This window comes from Hemicordylus capensis, chromosome 6 (assembly GCF_027244095.1).
Source record: "Hemicordylus capensis ecotype Gifberg chromosome 6, rHemCap1.1.pri, whole genome shotgun sequence".
Lineage (NCBI taxonomy): Eukaryota > Metazoa > Chordata > Lepidosauria > Squamata > Cordylidae > Hemicordylus > Hemicordylus capensis.
The window spans coordinates 72885074-72912601 of NC_069662.1; the positions used below are offsets into that span (position 1 = coordinate 72885074).

At 49.7% G+C, this 27528-nt stretch overlaps 1 protein-coding gene across 3 annotated transcripts; it reads left to right on the top strand.

The window, feature by feature from the left end:
• The first annotated feature begins 533 nt into the window (after positions 1-533).
• Positions 534-27528, top strand: LOC128329372 (uncharacterized). Of its 3 annotated transcripts, none has more exons than XM_053260431.1 (4): positions 540-638; positions 5309-5531; positions 21087-21345; positions 27337-27528. In XM_053260431.1, the coding sequence occupies exons 1-4, from the start codon at positions 562-564 to the stop codon at positions 27408-27410; spliced, it is 633 nt and encodes a 210-aa protein (XP_053116406.1). In that variant the 5' UTR covers positions 540-561; the 3' UTR covers positions 27411-27528. The 3 variants fall into 3 exon arrangements, 2 of the variants coding, with proteins under 2 accessions (XP_053116406.1, XP_053116407.1); XM_053260432.1 differs by lacking the exon at positions 27337-27528 and adding an exon at positions 23068-23199; XR_008309630.1 differs by lacking the exons at positions 21087-21345; positions 27337-27528 and adding an exon at positions 9346-9706 and having other exon boundaries at positions 534-638.

Here is a 27528-nt window from a genome sequence, read left to right on the forward strand (position 1 = left end):
GTTCTGCAAAGGTTGCCTGGTTTCTCTGTGCTGGTCAGGATAGGGGGTGCCAGAGAGCCTAAGCGACACACGGAGCAGCAGCACCAGCTCCATTGGTTGTCATTCCAGGCAGGGCAAGGCAGGACATCTTGATGTGGCAGCGTATTCGGGGTCATGCTGCTCTCACTCTGTGCAGGAGGCTGGCCACCTCAGAAACAAGACAAGAGCCCTGGTTTGTACACTTCTTCCTGTGCAGGCACAATGCAAGTCGTGCTGCTCTAGGCGCATAGGCAGAATTGGGGGGGGGCAGGCAGGGCAGGTGCCCTGGGCGCCACTGAGGTGGGGGCACCACACCAGTTCCTGCCACCCCCACCCCATTGCCCCCCTGCCCAGCCCCAGGGCCCCCCAGCCACTTGCCTCCAGCTCCGGCCTAGGATCGGCAAGGCCTGCAAACTGCAGAGCTCTTCTCTCCCCGCCTCTCAGCTGATCGGCCGGTGGGCGGGGCTTCCAGAGAGGCCTCCCAGTAGGCCTCCCTGAAGCCTGAACTGGGCAGGCCCCAAGCAAGGAAGGAAGGAAGGAAGGATGCAGGCAGAGTTCTCTGCAGCAGCAGAAGCAGCAGCCGCCCCTCTGCCAAGACCATCCAGAACAGCTATTGCTAGGTAGGCTATGAATTCCTTTTTGTGGTCCCCCCACCAAGGAATCTGCTTGCCATAGGGCTTTGATATGGGGGTGGGTGGGGCTGGGGCGAGACTGAGAAGTCTCTGAATATTTAATTTAAAACAGACTGGAAAATGTGCTGGCTTTAAAAACAAAAACCATCTAAAAAGGCTTATAAGTGGCTTGTTTCAGGGCAGAAAATTACAAAAACTTCTGGAACAAGTATATTTTATTTATTTTCATTCAATTGATGTGAATACCGGTTCGTCCCTGGGTCCGCCTTTTTGCCAATCAAACAGACTCAGTGGGGATCAATTAGAGGCAATTTTATTTGCTGCTGCAGCCAGCAAGGTAAATCAATGGGCTATTGCTCTGCATTGAAATACAAATTGGTTATAGGTGCATCTTACATTTATACAGACAATCTGAATGATGTTGACACCCTAGACATAGTATACTTGGCAACAAAATGGTGGACTAAGTATCTAGTACGCATGCAAAAGATTCATTGTTCGTCTGGTGATCACTCCTTATTTGGTTACATCCTGTTTTCTTTAACTGTCAGCAAAGAACAGTGAGCATTCATCTGGTGCGAACCAAGTTTCTTTAGATACAATTTAGTGGAGAAATGACGTTGATCATGTGAGGCCGTGTCCTTGAGCTGGCCTGAGCTGGGCTGGGGTTACTTTAAGTTAGAGTGAGGTATTCTAAGTAAAATGGAGTTACTTTGGTTTTCTAAAACACATCACATTCATTCATAAATGCACTTATGTTCAAGTTGTTTTGCAACCCAGAAAGTCTGAGTGAGAACTGTGAAGCATGTGCTGTGCTTTTATTTTATTTTTCTTGTGTGTGAACTGCTCCCCATAAACTTGCAGCGACTTCAGGGTAAATCTGGCCAACATGTGAATGCAGCACCTCCATTCCAGAGGAGATGTGTGTTAAAGGGCTTTAATAGCCTGGTGTGAAAAACCTCCTGGAATCAAACTTTTCTGAATTTGTTCAGAATTCTGAGAAAACAAACATAGGCTCACCTTGCATGGTTGAAAGTCTCCTTTGCTAATCTGCAGCGAGGGGGCCATTTTAATCATTAGCGTTGCTAGTGTGTTCTAGGCATTAAAAGTAGCACAAATATCTAGTACTCCATGTATATCACTATATACTGTGAAGTGTGCATGTGTGTATTCAGTGAAATGTATTTCCAGGCAGCATACGTATTTTGAAAGATCCGACTTAAATCCTTGGGGGCCTGTGGTGTGTGGAGGCCCTGGACTTTGAGGGGTAGGGGCCCATTTTGAAATCTCACCTTGGCCCATTCCAACCTTGCTATGCCTCTGAATGGCTCATGTTTTCAGGTATGGATCAACAAACATATCTAGATGGTACAGTGTTCCTTTTAACAGGGATTTCCAGATATTGTTGACTACAAGTCCCATCATTCCTGTTTGGACAGGGGCGCAATTTCAGTGCTTGCCCTAGGTGCCATTTTCCCTGGTTAGGCCTCTGGGCCTGGGGGTGGGGTGTGTGTGGAAATTCTCTCTCACCAGCTCCTCAGTGAAAGTACACACTCCAGAGCTGCCTGGCTACCAGCTTTCTAGCCTGCTGCTACCAGTCTGTGTGGACAATAGTTAGAAGGATGGACTGGACCAATGGGCTGACTCGGAAAAAGGCAGCTTACTAGAAGGTTGCTAGATCTCTTGTATGCCTTTTCTTCGGTCTTCAGCACAGACAAGTGAGAGCATCAGAGCCCAGGGCAAGAGGGAAGGGGGGAGCTGGCAGGCTCAGGGCAATACACATGCCTCAGGCAAAGAATCTACATTTCCTCTGGCTCTGCTGGCTTTAAACAAAGATCAGCAGCTCTTTTCCTGTTGCACCCTGCTGGCTTTTCTGGTTTCTTTTTGTTTCTGGCTTCTAGCTAAGCTCAGTCTCTGACTAGTTTTACAATATGTGTTTAAACAAATGAGCACATGCAAAGTGCAACTCTCTCTCTCTCAAATCCCCTGGGAGAAGGTAGGAACATCCTTAATTAAACAGAGAGAGACAACAACAGACCTCCTTTGGAGAAAAAGTACTGAAGAAGGGTCTCCCTGCCTCTGGCCAGCAGCACACACACACTGAACCTCGCCGTCTCGGCCTGCAGCCCCACTCCCCAGGCTCCAGCAGCAGTCTCCGTCTCCGTCTCCAGCCGCTGTCCTCCTCCTCCTCCTCCTCCTTCTCTCGCCTCCTCAGCATGCCTGCCGGCTGCCTGCCTGCTTGCGCACCCCAATGTGATCACACCAGGCAGGCAGAGCGGTGTGGGCAGTCGCACGGACCCCCAACTGACTGAGTGGCTGTGAGAGAGAAGGGGAGGCAGAGCAGAGCAGCCCCCGTGTGCGTCCCAAACACCTCACCAGGCCAGGCAGGCTCAGCCAGAAGCCCAGGCGGTGGCTGCTGCTGAGTGAGGGGAGAGCAGGCTGCTCTTGCCTCTCCGCTCACCCCGATCCCCCCCCCGCCCCAGGTGTCGGTTTATGCAGATTTACACACACACACATATACCCCACGGAGAGAGAAGAGAGAGAGAAAAATAAAATAAAACAAAGGTAGTACCACAAAGTCATTACAAAGGTGGAAGGGGAAATCGCATTTGTCTATTTTCCCCTTCTGACCAAAGGCAAACCCACCCCCCCACCTGCACACAATCTTCTTCTCTCGTGATCATCCTGCTGCCACAAGCTCTGAGGGAAGGAACCAAGAGGGAAAAGAATCACATGCTGTGGTGCAGGGCCCCCGCCTGCGAAGTTTATGTTAGCCATGGGGGTGCTTGGTGAAAGAAGGGTCTAATTTCTCCCCCCAGAACTGCCCACCAATGTCTCCCTGTACAAGCAGCCGTGAGAACTACTCCTGCTGAGAGGTGGCCGCCTCCCTCCGCTCCAAATCTGCTTTTCGAGCCTCTCTGCACTGCAGGGTAGGGCGCATGCGAGACATACACACAAACACACACACACGAGAGAGAGAGAGAGATTAGAGCAGAGGAGCAGTTTACTTTGTCTGGAGAGTGTGTGTGTGTTTGTATGCGGTTGATGCAAGAATGCAGCCAGCCAGCAGGGCAGGCAGACGCTGTGTGGCCTGCTGGACAACAAACAGCAGCACACAGCAGCAGCAGACAGCTCAGACAGCTCACGGGCCCGGACTGCGCTCTCCACCATCCAATGGGAGCACCCACCCGCCGCCCCCGTCCCACGCTGCCCAGAGATCTCGTGTGAGTGTGCTGCTGCAGCCTGTGCAAGTGAGTGTTGGTGGTGGGGGTTCGGGAGCCACTGGTCCGCTCGCCGGCCACCCTGGATCCGCCTCTGCCCTCCACTCCGGAACAATCTGGCTGAGTTAGGAGCAGATTTTCTGGTTGCTGCTCTGGATATCAGCCTGTAATAAATTTAAGGTGGCGATGATGATGATGATGATTACAATGATGATGATGATGATGATGATGATGATGACGATGGTGGTGATGAACAACTTTGTTAGCTATCCCATAACAAATTGTTGTCTGGGCGGCTCAAAACATGAAATGAAAACATGAAATGAAAACATATAACACATTAAATCATAAGAGACCAAAAGGGGCAGGGGTGGGGGTGGGGAGAGGAAATACAAAATGCAATACAAAGAAATTTTAAAACTCTTTTAAAATTAGTTTTAAAAAATCAAATTTGAAAATCAAAATTTAAAAAGCCTGACAGAACAAAAAGGTCTTTAGGTGGCATCTAAAAGAACAAAGTGAGGAAGCCAGGCGAAGCTCACTCGGGAAGCTATTCCATAAATGGGATGTCAGCACCCAAAAGGCCTTCAACCTAGTAGCCACCCGCCTCACTTCCTTTGGCAAGGGCACCCGGAGGAGGGCCTCTGAAGAAGTACTTAAGGTTCTGGTTGGGACATATGGATCAAGGCACTCTGAACTTTGGGGCCGAAGTCCAGGGCCTCCACCAGTGTTCTCTCTAACAGGGATTCCCAGATGTTGTTGACCACAGCTCCCGGAATCCCCAGCCAAAGGCCATTGCAGCCAAAGGCTATTGCTGGGAGTTGTAGTGAACAGTATCTGGAAATCCCTGCTAGAGGCAACACTGGCCTCCACATCCCTGGGGGGTCCCAAATCCTTTTTAGTTTGTTTTGGGTGCTGTGGTCTCCACTGGCCCTCAATCGACCAGGCACTCAAGTATAATTGTGACCTGTTTCAGGTGCTTTAGAGACAGAGGGGGGAGATATATGTGGGATGGGAATATATTAAGTTGTGTGTTGATACATTTCTGCTAGTGCATATCTGCATAAGTGTATCTGTTTTATATTCTTACATTCTTGTGAGTTCAGTTGCTGTTTGTGCCCTCAAGAAGCCACGTATGAAAAATATTCCATGTGTCACAGTGTCTCTGTGTGTGTGTGTGTGTGTGTGTGTGTGTGTGTGTGTGTGTGTGTAGGGGGGATGATGCTTAAGTTGCAGGGTGGGGGTGAGGGGTGGGGTGCTCCAGAAACCTTTAGGTCCAGGCTCCAAAATTACCTAGGTGCACCTTTGCCTCTGATAGAGCACAGACTGTTTGGAGTAAAGGTGTATGTGGTTGGTTTGTGTAGTGCTGTAAGCAAATGTGCTCAGGCTGGCCTAGATGTAGCAGATTCTCTTTAATGTCTGTTTTCATTCTGTCAGGTCCACAACACCACCCCTGTTGGCACCTCCATCTGTACCTCCACCCTCACCTCCATCCATACATCAGTCCGTACCTCCATCCGCACCTCCATCCATAAATCATTCTGTACCTCCATCCGCACCTCCATCCATACTTCAGTCCGTACCTCCATCCTCGCCTCCATCCGTACATCGGTCCTTACCTCCATCTGCACCACTGCCTGCACCTGCGTATGTACATGGGGTAAGTGAATGTAGAGTAATCTGGGCCTGCTTCTTCCTATCATTAACCTCATCATATTAGAGCTGGTCTGTAAGACAGCCTAGTAGAAAGTACGATTGTCAGGTACATTTTTATAAAGGTAGCTAATTTCCACAACCTTTTACTCATGCCAGTTGACTATACCCTACATGAACCATCCACTCCCCCTTTGAGCAGACTTAATATGCTCTGCATGCATTGCAATATACTTAGGCTTAAAACAATCACAAATGAATCAGTTCCCACTAAGACATAGTCAGAAAAGAAATGGAATCTCTGCTTGTTAAAGGTGGGCCAGAGAAAGTTGTTTTCAGTACTTCACCCACTCCCAGTCTCTGTCCGGGATGTAGGAAGGCTGGCAGCAACCATGGACAGGCAAGTGCCTGCCCTTTTCCTGCCAATGCTGCCAGGCCAGACCCCCCGCCATGCAACGAGGTCTCCTCTGCCAGCACCGGGTCTCCCTACACACATACTGCTACTACCGCTGCCTCCTCCTCTGATGGCAGGCTTGTCCCCGGCTGTGCTGTCCCCGGCCGGCCATAATCCTTCCACCCTGTGTCAGGACACCAATGCAGGAGGCGTTTCCGGGGCTGAGCAGCATGTGTGGCGCATCCAACTGGAGAGTGCATTCTGTGTTGGCCCAGCTGGGGGCTTCTTTGCCCTGCTTGCCAGGGAGAGGAAGGAAGAACCCTACTGGGCCGGCGCAGAAAGCACTCGCCGACTGAATGGGCCATGCAGACACGTAATCTGGGTGGGGCAGGCAGGGCACGTGCCCTAGGCGCCAGTTGCAGGGGAGCACCAAGAGCTTACCATGCCCCGCACCCAACCACCACAGTTGTGTTTTTTTTTTCAGGGTTTGTTTGTTTGTTTTGTTTTGGAAAATCCCCCCCCTGCTGGGTGCCTACTGCCACCCCCACTCATGCAGCCGCACAGGACACACAACAGAGATCTGAGTCCCGGCGGAGAGCCTGCGCCCCCGCCCCTACCCCCCCAGAGCACTGACTTTCCGATTATTTTTAGGGAGCGTTTGCTGCCTGAAAGCGTCTATTGCAGAGAGGAAGAGAAAGGGAAAATAGATGCTTCCAGGCAGCAAGCCTGCCCTGAAATGAGACTGAAGAGCTCTCTTCAGCTCTTTAGAGCTCGAGGCCACACCCCTTTGCATGTGATGTTGTCATGTGAGACTTCACATGCAAAAGGGCGTGGCCTAGAGCTCTAAAGAGCCGGAGGGAGCTCTTCAGTCTCATTTCAGGGTAGGCTTGCTGCGTGAAAGCACCTCTTCACTCCAAGGTGTGCTCCTTATTCAGTAAACAAAATTTTGCAGGCAACCCCTCTCCCCATCCAGCTCAAATCCTATCTTCCTTTCTTTGGCTGGGCTTTTCTCTGTGCTCTGTTGTTGGAGGGGGTTAGAGGGGAGGGGTGTGGAAGAGGGTAGGTACTTAGCTGTGCTGGTTTGCCCTTCCAGCATCTCATGGGTAATAGCTTTGCTGTCTGCTTTCGTGGAATAGGGAATTGCAAAAATAAATTGCTTTGAATTATTTTGTAGAAGGCATAACTCTTATGCGAGCAGTGGTCATGGTTCATCTTTAGTGATGTATTATAAAACTGTATTTGGTTGTTTGCACTGGGTTTTATGCTTTGTGTGTCCAGACAGTCAACAGTTGATGGTGACATGCTAGTGGGCTTTTTTCTTCTTCATTCCACAGATTAGCTGTAGAAGCTGTCTCAGGGCTAAGATGTGCCTTCTACAACAGACACATGTAATACTCTCTCGGGTGTGGGTGGTTGTGATTCGAATTACACATGGCCACTGGCAGTTGCGAGTTTCAGCAGAGAAATGGGTGGAATGTTTTTTACCTCTGGCTGCTTTTTTCTCACATGGATGGAAAAGGAGCCTTGAGAGGGCAACATTAAGGAGGAAAAAAATAACTGCTGGGGGGAAATATCATGATCCTTTGCTTTTTGTCCCTTTGCTCAGACAAATAGTTTTTCACTAGCTGATTTTAATTAAAAAAGCAAAACAGTTGCGGTGGCTGGTACCTCCATCTATTGCATAATGTTGATTTGCCTCACTGTTCCACTGTAGTGCTGTTAGTGCAACTAACCGTTCTCAGCGTGCAACTTTTGACACTTATAGATGCTCTGCAATGCTTTCTTCTTTCCTTTTGGATTGTAGCACTGTGTTCTGCTTCCTCCTGTTGTGGTCCAGGCCTGATTTATATACTGAATATGCTCATTAGCTAGCATACAAAATGAGGCCTGTCTCATAGTGTCACAAAGTGACCAAGTTCTTTTATAAAGTGACCATGTAGGATCTGGACGCAAGGAAGAAAGGAGATCAAACCAAACCTAAATGATTCAATGGGCTTTATTGAGTATAAAAGAATAACAACATCAATCTAACTGAGCAGAAAGCAGAACATTCTATCAATATTACAAACAGTATTTCAACCCTAACCAGCAACAATATTCACCCAGTGTTCCTAACTTACATATGTGTGTGTATTAAATCTTCCTAGAAGCTAATACAACTCAGATACAGATGGAAAAACAGGGGGGGGGGGGAGGGAGGTAAGGAAGGCTGAGGGCTGGCATGGTTTGGGGAGATCAGGAATTAGTAGAGGGACGAGGGGAAAGGAGAAGAAGGTGAAAGGATGGAGGGATCCAAGGCTTGTAGATGCAGCATATTACCAGGATCAGAGGCTTGAGAGCAGTGGATCTTTCAGCTGAAGGAGAGAAGCTGTTGGCTGGAGACAAGTAGGGGTGTGCATTTCGGGTTTTCGGTGATTCGGCTCAGGACCCGAGCTGAATCACCCTTGTTCTGTTCTGTGCCCGAATTTTGCTGACCCGAATCACCCCCGATTCGTTTCGGATTCGGATTTAATCCAAATCCAAATCCGAATCGATTCAGATCAGCAAAAAGGACCCTGGAGCCAAAAGAGTGGGGTGGGGTGGTAGAGCCTAATGGGTGTAGCCACCACCCCAATTTCAGGGGGATTGGACAAAGGGCTGATTTTTTGTGATTTTTTGAATTTTTTGTGTCTTTGGGGCAGATTGGGGGCAGAAAGTGTATCTGCCCCAAAAGAGTGGGGAGGGGTGGTAGTGCCTAATGGGTATAGGTTACCACCCCAATTTCAGGGGGATGGGACAGAGGAGGGTTTTTCTGAGGGTTTTCTTGGGTGCAGAGTTCTAGATTCATTCATTCATTCATCAAGCATCATACTACTCTCAACTCTAAATGACCCCACACTCTCACTTTCTCTCACTCTCTCCTTTATTACTATGACGAGTATGGGAATGAATCAATCTAGCACTCTGCTGCACCCAAGAAAACCCTCAGAAATTCACAAAAAATCAGCCCTTTGTCCTATCTCCCTGAAATTGGGGTGGCAGCCTACACCCATTAGGCACTACCACCCCACCCCACTCTTTTGGGGCAGATCCACTTTCTGCCCCCCATCTGCCCCAAAGACACAAAAGATTCAGAAATTCACAAAAAATCAGCCCTCTGTCCCATCCCCCTGAAATTGGGGTGGCAGCCTACACCCATTAGGCACTACCACCCCACCCCACTCTTTGGGGGCAGATCCACTTTCTGCCCCCCATCTGCCCCAAAGACACAAAAACTTCAGAAATTCACAAAAAATCAACCCTCTGTCTCATTCCCCTGAAATTCGGGTGGCAGCCTACTACACCCATTAGGCACTACCACCCCACTCCACTCTGCTCCCACTCCAAGTCCAGCAACAGTGCCCTGCCCTGAACCTCACCTCATCCAAACTTTTTTGGCCCACTACAGTCAACAGACAGGCACAGCCAGGAGGGAACACACATAGCATGTGGAGGACCCACGCAAGACAACAACACTCCGCAAGTGGAGCAGCAAGGCTTGGCATGTTGCCCCCTCCTAGCCCACACAGCTTTGAAGAGTAATGCATGGATGATGATGGCAGATAAGAAGAGAATGGCAGCACGCACGTGTCTCTGGACATTTCTTTTCCGCAGCCTGTCTGAGTCTGTGGCATGTGATCGCCGCATCTATGTATGGGCAAGCAATCTTCAAATAAAATGCTGTCAATCAACTCTCAAACATGACCCGATCTTCATTTGGAAACATAATATATCTCCCCACACACGCACAGGCACAGTGAATTGCACCTGTCCTGTCCTTTCCCGGGCCCCACGCGACCACACCACATCACACAACACCACCACACACCACGAAGAGGTCTCTGCAACAAAGCAAGCTAGAATTTGCAGGCTTTTTCGGATTGCATCCCAATGCATACCGCAGATACTGGGCAGAAAGACTGTGTGCAATCACATGATACAACATTACCACTAGTTTAGAGTCTAGACTAGTAGTATGCCTTTATTCCCCTGTGTGTGTGCACTGTGTGGGTGTGCTCACTCACTCTGCAAGAGGGTTAGGGCTGAAAAGGTTGTGTCGCCTCAGGTTGCAATGTGTGCTCTCTTTGTCTGCGTGAGACAGACATTTGTGTGAGGGCTGCACCAGCATCAAGCTCATCATTGGCGACACAGCTTTTGGGGGGGAGGGGAGGGGGGTGCGTGTGTGTGTGTGTGCTGCTTCAGGCACAGCAGTAGTACTACTCCCATTGTGGCCAGAAAAAGCAGGCAGCAGCAGAGCAGACCATCTTACTCGGCGGCGGCGGCGGCGACAACCTATAGCTCAGTAGACCAAGGCAAACCACATCTGGATTTGAACAGAGGAGAGCATGAAGATTAAGAAAGAACATCACCTGACCAGCAAGCCAAAATCAGAAATAAGCACATCACATTGAGAAACGCAGCAGACAGACCTTTTTTAGATTTCAGCTTCAATGCAATTGTTCATGGGAGGAAGCAATGATGACAGTTTTAGCAGGCAAGCAAAAGCTAGCAATTAGCAGCAAGCCCTCTCAGTGACAGTGTGTGTGCCCCCCTCACCAGGAGGCACAGGCCCATTGCACAGAGGCACTACTCTCCCCCAGGGATGTCCCTTCCAATCCTGACTGTGCCCCCCACACATGCACACGCAGCAGTCTGTCTCTGAGGTTGTGGATGGATGGTGCGCTGCCCTACGGCCCAGCCTTCAGCACTGGGCAAGTGGGTGCTCCCAGCATCGGGGGGGGGGGGCACCACAGATTTCTTCTGCAGAGACATCGACTACAGCTCCCATTGTCCCTAGTCTTGATGGTGGCCAGCCATCGAGACAGTGGGAAATGGGAGTTGTAGTCTCTCTCTGCCACATCTGTGGTAACCCCTCCCTCATGCTGGGAGCACTCACCTGGCAGTCCACCATCCCAGGCTGACAGTGCAGCGGTGCCTGTGTATGCATGCGTGTCTGGATGTGCCAGCAGCACTAAGGGGCATGTTTTAGTGGCAGGGTGGTCTTAGAGGGATGGACTGTGACACATCTTCTGGCCGGGATGAACTGCCGTGGCGTGGGAGGCGCTGCATAGGGGGGGTGACGCGAGTCACTCGCCCTCCACGGCCAGTTCGGGGTAGCCCAGCAGGGGGAGGTTGGCCTTCAAGAAGACGAGCTGCTCGACCAACTCAGCATCCAGGCGTGAGCGTAGAGGAGTCACCACGTCCCCGGCCATGGAGAACAACCTCTCGCTCGAGACGCTGGTTGGCGGGCAAGAGAGAAACCGGACAGCAACAGACGCCAAGTCCGGCCAGACTTTGCGACGCGTTGTCCAAAAGGGGAATGCCTCACTCTCCTCGTCTTCCGTCGCCTCCTCCAGGTACTGCAGAACAGTCTGCTCAGCACGGCTGGGGCGAGGGACAGGCTCCTCCTGTCTCCCCGGCATGAGACTAGCATAGCCCCTGAGCCACCGGGTGGTGGTTCGAGGTCGCACTGGCTGCTCTGCTGGTCCCACTGCCGGAGAAACCATGCCGCTGGACTGGGAAGAAGTGGGTGGTGGTGGCAGTGCTGCTGCTGCTGGGGGTGGGATGCGCAGTGCCAGCCTGCGACCAAGACCCCTCCTCCTGGTCGTCTGCTGCATCACCTATCCCTAGCTCCTTTCCTCTTCACGCTTCACGTGTTCGACCAGGAGGTCCCTCCACCTGGGCAGCTCGCCAGGAGGCACAGCGCTGCCCTTCATCCTTGGGTCACAAATGCATGCCAGGACATGCCATGCAGATGCGGCCCATGGTGTCTTGAGCCGCTCAACTACCCCAGTCCTCAACCGACCTGCCAGGGCAATCGCAACCCCAGTGGTCAGAGTGGTCTGGAGATCGCTCATTGCCTTCTCCAGGAGAATAGCAGTGGGCAAAGCCAGGCTCAGCGTGGCGGTCTGAGTACACAAGTCGTTCGTAGCAGAATAGAATGGCTCTAGTACTAAGACCAGCTCGCGGATCACCGGCCAGTCATCATAGAGAGACTTGCACAGATCCAAGCAACCACGCGTCCCCAGGCTGTTGAGTGCTCCCTCTTGCTCATGCATGCACCGGAGCAAGAGAAAAGTGGAGTTCCACCGGGTAGGAACATCCTGGGGGATTTGGTGTTTAGGCAGGCCCAGCTCGATCTGTCTGGCCTTGAGCTGGCGCCTTGCCTTTTCACTCCGGTGGAAGTGGCCCGCTACCTGGCGGCAACGCTCCACCAGGGCGGCCACGGGAGCAGCAGGATCCTGACCTAAACTACTAGAAGAGCCCCGAACACGCTGGTGCTCCTTGGCCTTCTTCGGCGCCTCCTTGAGGCCAAGCGCACCCTTCACTACGAGGTTCAAGGTGTGCGCAGCGCAAGCGATGTTCACACCGTAAACCTGCCTAGCAGCCTTGGTGATGTTGGCTGCGTTGTCCGTCACCATGAAGCCTCGGCGGAGGGTTGGCTCCCCGGCCAGCCACGCCCCCACCTGCCGCTCCATGACGGCAGCCAACTCATCTGAAGTGTGGTCTGTGTCCATCGCCTCCACATGCAACACTGCCCAAGAAGGCGTGCATGCATGGGAGGAGCTGGATACAGCACCAGCAGCACCAGATGTCCCCTCACCCCCATGCCCCCACCAATGGGCTGTCAGGGACATGAAGGCAGTGTGCAGCCCACTGCGGCTAGTCCAGATATCCGCAGTGAAATGCACACTGGTGTTTGGCCCAGCTGCACGCAGCTAGGCCAACACGGCCCCCCTGCACACACGGTACAGGGAAGGGACCACCCTCCTGCTGAAAGTGGTCCTTGAGGGGATCTTGTACTCCGGAGAAAGCAGCTGGAGCAGACGCCGGAAGCTGACATTGTCGACAATGGAGAACGGCTGGTCATCAAGAGCGATCATCTCACCAATGGCCCGAGTCACGAGACGAGGCTTTGGACGATCAGACCGCTTCCCAAGAGATTGCACCCACTGATGATCGGTCAGCTTTTCCTGCCTGTGGGCAGGAGCCGCTGGCCGCTTGCTGCTGCTGCTGTCACTACTACTGCTTCTGCTACCAGGTGAGGCACCGGGCCTACTGCCAGTGCCAGCAGAGGTCTCCACACCTGGGTGCCGCCGACGCATGTGCGACCACAGCCCCGAGGTTGTGAAGTGCATAGGGTCCCTGCCTCTGCTGACCAGTGCCTTGCAGTGGGTGCACACAGCATGGGTGGGATCACCAGGGCTAAGCTCAAAGTGATCCCAAACCACACTGCCAGACTCCCCAGCGACACGAGGTCGCTTTGTTGGTGGAACTTTTGCTGGTTCCTTCTCGGGCATACCACCACCGATGCCCTCAGCGCTGGCATGGGAAGGCCCAGGGGCAGGAGAAGATCTTCCCTCCTCCTGAGCCCCCTCAGATGCCAGACTGAGCCCCCCACCAACCCCCATAGTGACCGTTTGGGGGGTCCGCAAGGTGGATATGGCTGGACTGCCAACCTCCTCCACCAGCACCACCTCCTCAGCTGCCACAGGAAGATCTTCTTCCCTGGCAATCTGGGAGCCCCCCCCCCCAAATCCTGCCTGGCCGCAGGCCCTGGCATAGGGCCAGGCTGACCTGAGAAGAAGTCAAGCCTCTGCGCCGAAGCAGGGCCGGGGTTGACTTGGGGAGTAGGCCCCTCTTGCCGCCCCCTGCCACGACCAGCTGTAGGGAAGACAAGCCTCCCACTTACTTGCGCCCTCCCTTTTCCTGCTGTCCTCCCAACCATTGCTTTTTAAAACATTTTTAAAATTTTCAAAATGTGAAGAAGGGGTAGTTGTCTCAGGGGGCAGCAGGTATACCAGAGGGCCAGAAAAACAGTGGATGTGCTGCGGCGCCGGTGACTTTACAATGCCTCCTTGCTTAAGGCTTGTTGTTGTTGGCACAAATGCTGTTGCTGCAAGATCCCAGTCAGAAGTTGCCGTGCAATGAATGTATCACGACACAGTCAGTCACAGAGGGACTGGGAGACAGTGGGAGTTACTTGATGCGCGATACAACAGAAGCAGGCTGTGCAACAAAAAAATATAAAAATTAAAAATTAAAATATTAGCTCAGCTGCTGTGCAGTGCACAGGTGCAGGAGGAGTTATTTAAGGCTGGAGCCTTGCGCACACAGTGTGCAGTGCACTTAGTCAGTAGAAGTGAAAGTAAGTTTAGTTATATTATCTTTCTCTGACTGTTGGTCACTTTGAATGGAATGGACTGGAGAATTTATTTGTTGCAAGTAACTTGTGTTGTTGTTACTAATGTATCGAACGCACTCCACCACAGGGGAAAGTTACTCTCTCTGTGGTCTGAAAGTAACACACAGTTACAAAAATGTTTCAGAAAATTATCTCTGTGTCAATTTCACAGGCAAACACGATGGAAAAGTAACTGTGGGCAGATTAGGCCCTTAAAAAATATTTCTGCAAAATACACGAAAGCAGCAACAGAAATATAAAGTTGCAGCACTACTAGGCCAGGCCACTCTTACAGTCTACTGCTACTCTACAGTTGAACCTCCTCCTAATAGCTAGCTACCGGGGAAGGCTACACACAAACCCTAGTTATTTAAAACCCTATTTATTTAAAACACTATTTATTTAAAACCCAAGCTTACAACTATCACAACACTTTAAAACCCTATTTATTTAAAACACTATTTATTTAAAACCCAATATTACAACTATCACACAACACTTATAGAGAAAAGTGAAAACCCCAAAAACCTAAAAACAGGGAAAAATTAATAAACCCCAAACGAACAGTTAAAGGAACGGAACACTACAGATTAGAATGCCGTGTGTGACGTGCGTGTGTCTGTGTGTTGTGTGCGTGTGTAAAATATAAATGGCTGGGCCAATCTCACTCAGGTGTAGGCTTCTCCAACGCCGGGTCTCTGGCGTCCACCTCTGAGGGTCTGGTCTGGTGGTCACACAAGCGGGCCTGGAGTGCAGGCAGGCAGGCAGGGACAGGCAGCAGTGACTCTCCGCAGAAAAAAATTGCCAAAAAAGTGGTTTGGCAAAAAATAGGGTGGGGGGATTCAAAAGGAGAAAAAAACCCCTCCTTTCCCACCAAGGGCTGCAGGCTGGCAATGCTTGCAGCCAGTCAGATGTTTTAAAAAAAAAAATCTAAAATCTATTCCTCTTCTCTTCACAAAAAAGGATTTTAAAAAATGAGAAGAGGTTTGCTCTGCAAGGAAGAGGTTTCCTTTCCTTAAAAAAAATCTCCCCCTCTTCTAGCCCCAACAAGGATTAAAAAATGAGCAGAGGGTTTGCCTCTGCAAGGCAGAGGTTTCTTTAAAAAAAAAAAATCTCACCCTCTTTTAATCGAAAAATGGATTAAAAATTGAAAAGCGGTTTGCCCCTGAAAGGAAGAGGTTTCCTAAAAAAAAAAAAAAAAAAAAATTCTCCCCCTCTTCTAGACCCAACAAGAATTTAAAACTGAGCAGTGGGAAACCTCTGCAAGGCAGAGGTTTCTTTAAAAAAAATTTCCACCCTCTTCTCTCTTTATTTAAAAAATTGCTTAAATAAAGCAGAAAACCAATCAACAAGGCAGAGCACTGGCGTAAATGCAGAAAAAGAGCACCCACAAAAATCCAAAATCAAAATGGAGGCAAGACTTACTAAGCAAGGCAGCAGATCTCTCTCTTGTGTCTCTTCTCCCATGCAAGGCAGCAGAAAGGAAGAAAATGGATACTGGTGGCCCCTTAAATACCCTCCTGCAAAGCCCTCCAAAAATCACCCCAACCCTTGACGCTACCTCCACCTGTACCTGGCCAATGGAAGGGTGTGATTTACTATCCAAACCTTATTTGGTCATTTTCCTCTGCAGGTAGGAACTTTTATTTTCAATGGAGGTGAATGGGGAAAATTTTTTGCATTGAAGTCAATGGAGAAAAAAAGACGGGAAATTCAAAGAGCTGTCAGAATGAAAATGGAGGGGGAAGAAGAAGGCAATTCTGCAGCCACAAAATGGAGGCTGCAGACATGCCCACGGAGGTCCGAATCACCCGAATTTTTTTCCACGAAATCGGGGTGATTCGGATCGGGCACAGAAAATTTCGGGGGTCCTCAGGGGTGATTCGGATCGGCTCCGAATCACCCGAAATTCGTTGTTTGGGCACAGAACGATCTGTTCCCGAAACGAAATGCACATCCCTAATGGCAACCCTACTCTGCAGCCTCCCCAAAGTTCTGCAAAGGTTGCCTGGTTTCTCTGTGCTGGTCCGGATAGGGGGTGCCAGAGAGCCTAAGCGACACACGGAGCAGCAGCTCCAGCTCCATCGGTTGTCATTCCAGGCAGGGCAAGGCAGGACATCTTGATGTGGCAGCGTATTCGGGGTCATGCTGCTCTCACTCTGTGCAGGAGGCTGGCCACCTCAGAAACAAGACAAGAGCCCTGGTTTGTACAATTCTTCCTGTGCAGGCACAATGCAAGTCGTGCTGCTCTAGGCGCATAGGCAGAACTGGGGGGGGGGGGGGCAGGCAGGGCAGGTGCCCTGGGCGCCACTGAGGTGGGGGCGACACACCAGTTCTTGCCACCCCCACCCCATTGCCCCTCTGCCCAGCCCCAGGGCCCCCCAGCCACTTACCTCCAGCTCCGGCCTAGGATCGGCAAGGCCTGCAAACTGCAGAGCTCTTCTCTCCCCGCCTCTCAGCTGATCGGCAGGTGGGCGGGGCTTCCAGAGAGGCCTCCCAGTAGGCCTCCCTGAAGCCTGAACTGGGCAGGCCCCAAGCAAGGAAGGAAGGAAGGAGGAAGCAGGCAGAGCTCTCCAAAGCAGCAGCAGCAGCAGCCCCCCTGCCCAGACCATCCAGAACAGCTATTGCTAGGTAGGCTGTGAATTCCTTTTTGGGGTCCCCCCACCCCTATAGGAATCTGCTTGCCATAGGGCTTTGATATGGGGGTGGGTGGGGTGAGACTGAGAAGTCTCTGAATATTTAATTGAAAACAGACTGGAAAATGTGCTGGCTTTAAAAACAAAAGCTATCTAAAAAGGCCTATAAGTGGCTTGTTTCAGGGCAGAAAATTACAAAAACTTCTGGAACAAGTATATTTTATTTATTTTCATGCATTCATTCATAAATGCACTTATGTTCAAGTTGTTTTGCAACCCAGAAGGTATGAGTGAGAACTGTGAAGCATGTGCTGTGCTTTTATTTTATTTTATTTTTCTTGTGTGTGAACTGCTCCCCATAAACTTGCAGGGACTTCAGGGTAAATCTGGCCAACATGTGAATGCAGCACCTCTATTCCAGAGGAGATGTGTGTTAAAGGGCTTTAAAAGCCTGGTGTGAAAAACCTCCTGAAATCAAACTTTTCTGAATTTGTTCAGAATTCTGAGAAAACATACATTGGCTCACCCTGCAGGGTTGAAAGTCTCCTTTGCTAATCTGCAGCGAGGGGGCCATTTTAATCATTAGAGTTGCTAGTGTGTTCTAGGCATTAAAAGAAGCACAAATATCTAGTACTCCATGTATATCACTATATACTGTGAAGTGTGCATGTGTGTATTCAGTGAAATGTATTTCCAGGCAGCATACTTATTTTGAAAGATCCGACTTAAATCCTTGGGGGCCTGTGGTGTGTGGAGGCCCTGGACTTTGAGGAGCTGGGGGCCCATATTGAAATCTCACCTTGGCCCATTCCAACCTTGCTATGCCTCTGAATGGCTCATGTTTTCAGGTTTGGATCAACAAACATATCTAGATGGTACAGTGTTCCTTTTAAGAGGGATTTCCAGATATTGTTGACTACAAGTCCCATCATTCCTGTTTGGACAGGGGTGCAATTTCAGTGCTTGCCCTAGGTGCCATTTTCCCTGGTTAGGCCTCTGGGCCTGGGGGTGGGGTGTGTGTGGAAATTCTCTCTCACCAGCTCCTCAGTGAAAGTACACACTCCAGAGCTGCCTGGCTACCAACTTTCTAGCCTGCTGCTACCAGTCTGTGCGGACAATATTTAGAAGGATGGATTGGACCAATGGGCTGACTCGGGAAAAGGCAGCTTACTAGAAGGTTGCTAGATCTCTTGTATGCCTTTTCTTCTGTCTTCAGCACAGACAAGTGAGAGCATCAGAGCCCAGGGCAAGAGGGAAAGGGGGAGCTGGCAGGCTCAGGGCAATACACATGCCTCAGGCAAAGAATCTACATTTCCTCTGGCTCTGCTGGCTTTAAACAAAGATCAGCAGCTCTTTTCCTGTTGCACCCTGCTGGCTTTTCTGGTTTCATTTTTGTTTCTGGCTTCTAATTAAGCTCAGTTTCTGACTAGTTTTGCAATATGTGTTTAAACAAATGAGCACATGCAAAGTGCAACTCTCTCTCTCTCTCTCTCTCTCTCTCTCTCTCCCCCCCTCTCTCTCTCAAATCTCCTGGGAGAAGGTAGGAACATCCTTAATTAAACAGAGAGAGACAACAACAGACCTCCTTTGGAGAAAAAGTACTGAAGAAGAGTCTCCCTGCCTCTGGCCAGCAGCACACGCACACTGAACCCTGCCGTCTCGGCCTGCAGCCCCACTCCCCAGGCTCCAGCAGCAGTCTCCGTCTCCGTCTCCAGCCGCTGTCCTCCTCCTCCTCCTCCTCCTTCTCTCGCCTCCTCAGCATGCCTGCCGGCTGCCTGCCTGCTTGGGCACCCCAATGTGATCACACCAGGCAGGCAGAGCGGTTTGGGCAGTCGCACGCACCCCCAACTGACTGAGTGGCTGTGAGAGAGAAGGGGAGGCAGAGCAGAGCAGCCCCCGTGTGCGTCCCAAACACCTCACCAGGCCAGGCAGTTTCAGTCAGAAGCCCCGGCGGTGGCTGCTGCTGCTGAGCGAGGGGAGAGCAGGCTGCTCTTGCCTCTCCGCTCACCCCGACCCCCCACACACACCCCAGGTGTTGGTTTATGCAGATTTACACACACACACACATACCCCATGGAAAGAGAAGAGAGAGAGAAAAATAAAATAAAACAAAAGTAGTACCACAAAGTCATTACAGACAAAGTTGGAAGGGGAAATCGCATTTGTCTCTTTTCCCCTTCTGACCAAAGGAACGCCCTCCCCCAACTGCACACAATCTTCTTCTCTTGTGATCATCCTGGTGCCACAAGCTCTGAGGGAAGGGGCCAAGGGGGGAATAATCACATGCTGTGATGCAGGGCTAGGGTTACCTAGTCATTTATGATCCCAAATCCCCCCCCCGCGAAGTTTATGTTAGCCTTGGCGAAAGAAGGGTGCCATTTCTCCCCCCCCGCACCTGCCCACCCACGTCTCCCTGTACAAGCAGCCTTGAGAACTGCTCCTGCTGATAGGTGGCCGCCTCCCTCCGCTCCAAATCTGCTTTTCGAGCCTCTCTGCACTGCAGGGTAAGGCGCGTTCGAGACATACACACAAACACACGAGAGAGAGAGAGAGATTAGAGCAGAGGAGCAGTTTACTTTGTCTGGAGAGAGAGAGAGAGAGAGTGTTTGTATGCGGTTAATGCAAGAATGCAGCCAGCCAGCAGGGCAGGCAGACGCTGTGTCGCCTGCTGGGCAACAAACAGCAGCACACAAACTACGGAACAGCAGCATGCAAACACCCAGCAGTTGCTGCTGCGAGTCTCCCTGCCACATGGACCCTGCTTGGTGCGGGCGGCCCAGACAGCTCTCGGGCCCAGCCTGCGCTCTCCACCATCCAATGGGAGCACCCACCCGCCGCCCCCTTCCCATGCTGCCCAGAGATCTCGTGTGAGTGTGCTGCTGCTTCAGCCTGTGCAAGTGAGTGGGGGGGTGCGGGTGCCACTGGTCCGCTCGCCGGCCACCTGGGATCCGGAGATACCAGGACCCCCCGGCGGCGCCCGCTGGTTGAATCTTGTGATGGTGAGGCATGGAAATTATGCCCCCTTCAGGGGGCGCCCAGAGCACGTTCCCTGGCTGCCCCACCCTGGATCTGCCTCTGCCCTCCGCTCCGGAACAATCTGGCTGAGTTAGGAGCAGATTTTCTGATTGCTGCTCTGGATATCAGCCTGTAATAAATTTAAGGTGGCGATGATGATGACGATGATGGTGATGAACAACTTTGTTAGCTATCCCATAACAAATTGTTGTCTGGGCGCCTCACAACATGAAATGAAAACATATAACACATTAAATCATAAGAAACCAAAAGGGGCAGGGGTGGGGGTGGGGAGAGGAAATACAAAATGCAATACAAAGACATTTTAAAACTCTTTTAAAATCAGTTTTAAAAAATCAAATTTGAAAATCAAAATTTAAAAAGCCTGACAGAACAAAAAGGTCTTTAGGTGGCATCTAAAAGAACAAAGTGAGGAAGCCAGGCGAAGCTCACTCGGGAAGCTATTCCATAAATGGGGTGTCAGCACCCAAAAGGCCCTCTCCCTAGTAGCCACCCGCCTCACCTCCTTTGGCAAGGGCTCTCAGAGGAGGGCCTCTGAAGAAGAACTTAAAGTCCTGGTTGGGACATATGGAGCAAGGCACTTTGAACTTTGGGACCGAAGTCCAGGGCCTCCACCAGTGTTCTCTCTAACAGGGATTCCCAGATGTTGTTGACCACAGCTCCCAGAATCCCCAGCCAAAGGCCATTGCAGCCAAAGGCTATTGCTGGGAGTTGTAGTGAACAGTATCCGGAAATCCCTGCTAGAGGCAACACTGGACTCCACACCCCTTGGGGGGCCCCAATTCCTTTTTAGTTTGTTTTGGGTGGTGTGGTCTCCACTGGCCCTCAATGGACAAGGCACTCAAGTATAACTGTGACCTGTTTCAGGTGCCTTAGAGACAGAGGGGGGAGTGGGGGGGGGAGATATGTGGGTGGGAATATGTTGAGTTGTGTGTTGAAACATTTCTGCTAGTGCATATCTGCATAAGTATATCTGTTTTATATTCTTACATTCTTGTGAGTTCAGTTGCTGTTGGTGCCCTCAAGAACCCACGTATTAAAAATATTGTGTGTGTGTGAATATGTGTAGGGGGGATGATGCTTAAGTTGCAGGGTGGGGGTGAGGGGTGGGGTGCTCCAGAAACCTTTAGGTCCAGGCTCCAAAATTACCTAGGTGCACCTTTGCCTCTGATAGAGCACAGACTGTTTGGAGTAAAGGTGTATCTGGTTGGTTTGTGTAGTGCTGTAAGCAAATGTGCTCAGGCTGGCCTAGATGCAGCAGATTCTCTTTAATGTCTGTTTTCATTCTGTCAGGTCCACAACACCACCCCTGTTTGCACCTCCGTCTGTACCTCCATCTGCACCTCCATCCACACCTCCATCTGCACCTCCATCCGTACATCAGTCTGCACTTCCACCTGTACCTCCATCCGTACATCGGTCCGTACCTCCATCCGTACAGCAGTCCATACCTCCATCCGCACCTCCGTCCATACATTGGTCCGTACCTCCATCCGCACATCTGTCCGTACCTCCATCTGCACCACCGCCTGCACCTGCCTCTGTACATGGGGTAAGTAAATGTAGAGTAATCTGGGCCTGCTTCTTCCTTTCATTAACCTCACCATATTAGAGCTGGTCTGTAAGACAGCCTAGTACAAAGTACGATTGTCAGATACATTTTTATAAAGGCAGCTAATTTGCACATCCTTTTACTCATGCCAGTTGACTCTACCCTACATGAACCATCCACTCCCCCTTTGAGCAGACTTAATATGCTCTGCATGCATTGCAATATACTTAGGCTTAAAACAATCACAAATGAATCAGTTCCCACTAAGACATAGTCAGAAAAGAAATGGAATCTCTGCTTGTTAAAGGTGGGCCAGAGAAAGCTGTTTTCAGTACTTCACCCACTCCCAGTCTCTGTCTGGGGCGTAGGAAAGCTGGCAGCAACCCTGGACAGGCAGGCGCCTGCACTTTTCCTGCCAATGCTGCCAGGTCTGTCCCCCCGCCACGCAACGAGGTCTCCTCTGCAAGCACCGGGTCTCCCTACACACATACTGCTACTGCCGCTGCCTCCTCCTCTGATGGCAGGCTTGTCCCCGGCTGTGCTGTCCCCTGCCGGCCATATCCCTTCCACCCTGTGTCAGGACACCAATGCAGGAGGCGTTTCTGGGGCTGAGCAGCATGTGTGGCGCATCCAACTGGAGAGTGCATTCTGTGTTGGCCCAGCTGGGGGCTTCTTTGCCTTGCTTGCCAGGGAGAGGAAGGAAGAACCCTACTGGGCCAGCGCAGAAAGCACTCGCCGACTGAACGGGCCATGCAGACACGTAATCAGTTTGGGGCAGGCAGGGCACGTGCCCTAGGCGCCAGTTGCAGGGTGGCGCCAAGTGCTTGCCATGCCCCGCACCCAACCACCACAGTTGTGTGTGTTTTTTTCAGGGTTGGTTTGTTTGTTTTGGAAAATCCCCCCCTGCTGGGTGCCTACTGCCACCCCCACTCACGCAGCCGCACAGGTCGCACAACAGAGATCTGAGTCCCGGCGGAGAGCCTGCGCCCCCGCCCCTACCCCCCCCCCCCCCGAGCACTTACTTTCCGATTATTTTTAGGGAGCATTTGCTGCCTGAAAGCGTCTATTCCAGAGAGGAAGAGAAAGGGAAAATAGATGCTTTCAGGCAGCAAGCCTGCCCTGAAATGAGACTGAAGAGCTCTCTTCAGCTCTTTAGAGCTTGAGGCCACACCCCTTTGCATGTGATGTCATCATGTGATACTTCACATGCAAAAGGGCGTGGCCTAGAGCTCTAAAGAGCCGGAGGGAGCTCTTCAGTCTCATTTCAGGGTAGGCTTGCTGCGTGAAAGCACCTCTTTACTCCAAGGTGTGCTCCTTATTCAGTAAACAAAATTTTGCAGGCAACCCCTCTCCCCATCCAGCTTAAATCCTATCTTCCTTTCTTTGGCTGGGCTTTTCTCTGTGCTCTGTTGTTGGAGGAGATTAGAGGGGAGGGGGGCAGAAGAGGGTAGGTCCTTAGCTGTGCTGGTTTGCCCTTCCAGCAGCTCATGGGTAATAGTTTTGCTGTCTGCTTTTGTGGAATAGGGATTTGCAAAAATAAATTGCTTTGAATTATTTTGTAGAAGGCATAACTCTTATGCGATTAGTTGTCATGGTTCATCTTTAGTGATGTATTATAAAACTGTATTTAGTTGTCTGCACTGGGTTTTATGCTGTGTGTGTCCAGACAGTCAACAGTTGATGGTGACATGCTAGAGGACTTTTTTCTTCTTCATTCCACAGATTAGCTGTAGAAGCAGTCTCTGGACTAAGATGTGCCTTCTACAACAGACACATGTAATACTCTCTTGGGTGTGGGTGATTGTGATTCGAATTACACATGGCCACTGGCAGTTGCGAGTTTCAGCAGAGAAATGGGTGGAATGTTTTTTACCTCTGGCTGCTTTTTTCTCACATGGATGGAAAAGGAGCCTTGAGAGGGCAACATTAAGGAGGAAAAAAATAACTGCTGGGGGGAAATATCATGATCCTTTGCTTTTTGTCCCTTTGCTCAGACGTATAGTTTTTCACCAGCTGATTTTAATTAAAAAAGCAAAACAGTTGAGGTGACTGGTACCTGCATCTATTGCATAATGTTGATTTGCCTCACTGTTCCACTGTAGTGCTGTTAGTGCAACTAACCATTCTCAGCGTGCAACTGTTGACACTTATAGATGCTCTGCAACGCTTTCTTTTTTCCTTTTGGATTGTAGCACTGTGTTCTGCTTCCTCCTGTTGTGGTCCAGGCCTGATTTATATACTGAATATGCTCATTAGCTAGCATACAAAATGAGGCCTGTCTCATAGTGTCACCAAGTGACCAAGTTCTTTTATAAAGTGACCATGTAGGATCTGGACACAAGGAAGAAAGGAGATCAAACCAAACCTAAATGATTCAATGGGCTTTATTGAGTACAAAAGAATAACAACATCAATCTAACTGAGCAGAAAGCAGAACATTCTATCAATATTACTAACAGTATTTCAACCCTAACCAGCAACAATATTCACCCAGTGTTCCTAACTAACATATGTGTGTGTATCAAATCTTCCTAGAGCCTAATACAACTCAGATACAGATGGAAAAGGTGGGGGGGGGGGAGGTAAGGAAGGCTGAGGACTGGCATGGTTTGGGGAGATCAGGAATTAGTAGAGGGACGAGGGGAAAGGAGAAGAAGGGGAAAGGATGGAGGGATCCAAGGCTTGTAGAGGCAGCATATTACCAGGATCAGAGGCTTGAGAGCGGTGGATCTTTCAGCTGAAGGAGAGAAGCTGTTGGCTGGAGACAAGAACTTTTGGATCAAGCATGCAGTTTCCTCAGAGCATGTCTGAGAGTCAGAGCACCATGGCTGGGGAAGTCTTGACTTCTCATTGCGCAGTGGAAGTCACAGACAGTTCCTGCCCATAGACAGAGTTCCTGCCTCTAGCCCCACGGCTTGGGCAGCAAACCCTTGGATTGCTCATGAGCAGATCTTGGTTGTAGGCACAAGATTGCGTGTAGGCACAAGACTGCCTGTAGGCAAAAGACTTCTAGTTCTCTGTCCGGTAAGACTGTTCTTTATAGTGGTATTTTCCTTTGATCTCTCATAGAGTCTATTCAAATCTCCTCATCTTTCCCTGTGTCCCCAAATGGTGACAACTTGCTGTTACCTTCTGGATATCATCTTTTAATTATTCAGCCAGTCCAGAGAGATCTCAAGCTCATCTTCTGTTAGCTGCTATCTTGAGGAGGGGACATTGCCCAAATCAAATCTGCATCTCTGAGTTGCAAATGTGCCCCTTCTCTTGTCCCAGATTTGCTAGCCTGATCCCAAAAGGTGTTAAAGGTCAGGAGTTAGTGAGAGAATTAGTTCTATTTGCGTGAGACAGCAATTACATTATTTCTTGTGTACCTCTAGCTAGTGTGTCATTCTAACTAGAGAATATTCCTTAAAGTACATAAAAAGGGGTACATGTGTGAGACGAGTTAATCAATACATTTGACTGAGGCAGAAGCATCCTGTCAGTGAGGAAAAGGGATAATTTCAGCAGTGTGAGACTGGTCATTAAGCCTGACCCATTGAGTCTCTTGTGAGTTCCACAAACACTGATAACCAATGCTAGATTACCCCTGCCTTTACAAATCATTTACCGGGCAGTCATGAGATCTGGGCATCATGTTCACCTCAAGTTCATGCATTTAATTGAACTCTTAATATAAAATGAAATCAGACACAGGCCTGAATTCCATAGACTTCTGGGTTGGTACCTCTGAGTCTAAGGTTGGGGTACATGTGCCCCAACACTCCAGGGGGTGTTGAGTGGGTAGTTTACCACTCCACCAGATCTATGAGGCAATTAGAAAGGGCTAAGGCTTCTCCTACAAGGTAAAACCATGAGGGGGGCCAGGGGCGTAAGAAGGCTGGAGTGGGCCCAGAGACAAAATTTGAAAATGGGCCCCTCACTGACACACACACACACACACTTCACAATAGATAGTCATGTGACTTGCCTCTGGGGCGCCCCTCGAGGCGTGGGGGGCCCCAGGCAGCTGCCTACCCTTGCCTAATAGTAGTTATGCCCCTGAGGGGGGCATATGGACTACAGATGGCTTTCTGGGGTTCTGCACCTTGTCTGCAACTTCATTCCTTTATGTGCTTTATTAAGGCAGCCCCCATTCCATCAAGGAGGGGAGGCTTATTCAGTAATTGGCAGTAGCCTGTGGTGGTGCATGTTTATGAAAATAAATGCAAAATCAAAATATGGTTAAGTTGAGAAGAATAAATATATTTAAATATAAAGGTCATAAAAAGGAAATATGCTGGAAGCTAACGTTAGCATTTTTAGTTTTTTAAAAATGGAATTTGTGATTTAAGTCTTGTCTTTGAAAAGAGTTGACTATTAAAATGTGCAGTAAATCATGTGTAATTGAAAAAGGGTTGTAATTGTAAACGTAAGTGCAAAAGGTTGTTCTACATCTGAAAGTTGAAGGCACTTTCTAGAATTTACAATAAGTTTTTCATTTACTGCCAGGCATGCACACCAATGTAGAAACAGACTTGTATTAAGGTGCATAAACAATGCAGTCACCAAAAGAAACCTGAAAGAGCTTAATATGCAGAGACTGCTTCTATGAGGCGGATGAATACAGGTGTAATTGATGGATTTCTTTGTGACTTTTCCTGAGAGCTAGCATAGTGTAGTGGTTAGAGTGTTGGACTAGGCCTGGGAAGACCTGAGTTTGAATCCTCATTCAACCATGAATCTCACTGGGTGACTTTGGGCCAGTCATGTATCTCTCAGCCTAACCTACCTCACAGGGCGGTTGTGAGGATAAAAAAAAACCCATGTACACCACTCTGAGCTCCTTGGAAGAAGAGCGGGATATAAGTGTAAATATAAATTTAAAAAATGGGCACATGGATAAACAAAATCTCCCTTCCTATGCTGTTTGCTCTGATTGATAGAAAGGGGAAAGGAGGGGACAGTTTGATTAACATTCCAGAATTGTTCCTAAGTGTACCCCTTATGAATCAATGTATTAGTTTCTCTCTCTTCCTTGCCCTAGCCTTACAGCAATAGCCCTGCCTGCTCATTTGGTGTATCTTACTCTGAAGATGGGGTGGGTTTTTTGTTTGTTTTTATTGTGTGTTGTAGCTGTATGTGCATGTAGGCTGACTTGTGTTTTGGAAGAGGCACTGAGGCTGTAAGGCCCCACTCCGAATTCAGGTGTGCGCACACTGCCTTGATAGTGGTTAGAGTGCTGGACCAGGACTGGGGAGACCCGAGTTCAAGTCCCCATTCAGCCATGAGACGTGCTCGGTGACTCTGGGCCAGTCACTTCCCTCTCAGCCTAACCTACTCCACAGGGTTGCTGTGAGGAGAAACTGAAGTATGTACACTGCTCTGGGCTCTTTGGAGGAAGAGCGGGTTAGGAAAAACCTAACCTACTCCATTTCATCCCTACACACCTGGTCTCTGTGATGGGATTCTCAAACAAAATTTGTGGGGTGGAATCCAGAGCTGCATTTCTAGCACCTGAACAGCCTTCCGTTTTTCAGACCTGAGGACCAGATCTAGGAAGGGATCTGAAGAAGACATCTGCTTTTGCAAAACATTTTTCTGACATGTCTTTAGTTATGAAGGGAAACAGGAGCGCACACAGCTCCCAAACCTGGGTAGGACCCGTCTCCTACTCTCATTAGAATTGTATAAACCAGCCCACTATGAGGAATTATGGTTTTGCAACCATTTCAGTCCGTAGGAGACCAGGTTTAGAGCGGGAATGCTGCAAGACACCTTGTATGTGTACTTGCAATCCTGTCAAAGATCTGTGAGAGCCAGAATTGGGCTGTGCTGGCAAATCACAAAGCAAGGTTTGAAGGTTATGGAAAAGCAATTGTGAAAACCAGCCCACAGTTTCTAGTTTGCCATTGTAATGGCAACAAAGAAATGTCTCCCAGATTCACTGGGGGAAACCCAATTTACTGAGTGCATTTTAATTTAATGATTTTATCTACTTCATATTTTCAGAAGTTCGGGTGCAGGAAGCGAGGGGGGGAGAAAGAGAAGCTGGAAGAAGCGCAACTGAGCGGGGAGGAAGGTGATCTGCAAAAGACCAACCTTTGTTATTTTTGTAAATTATTATTATTATTATTGCTGCTATTGTTATTGTTACTGTTGTTGTTATTATTATAATTATAATTAAAAAACACATACTTCTGA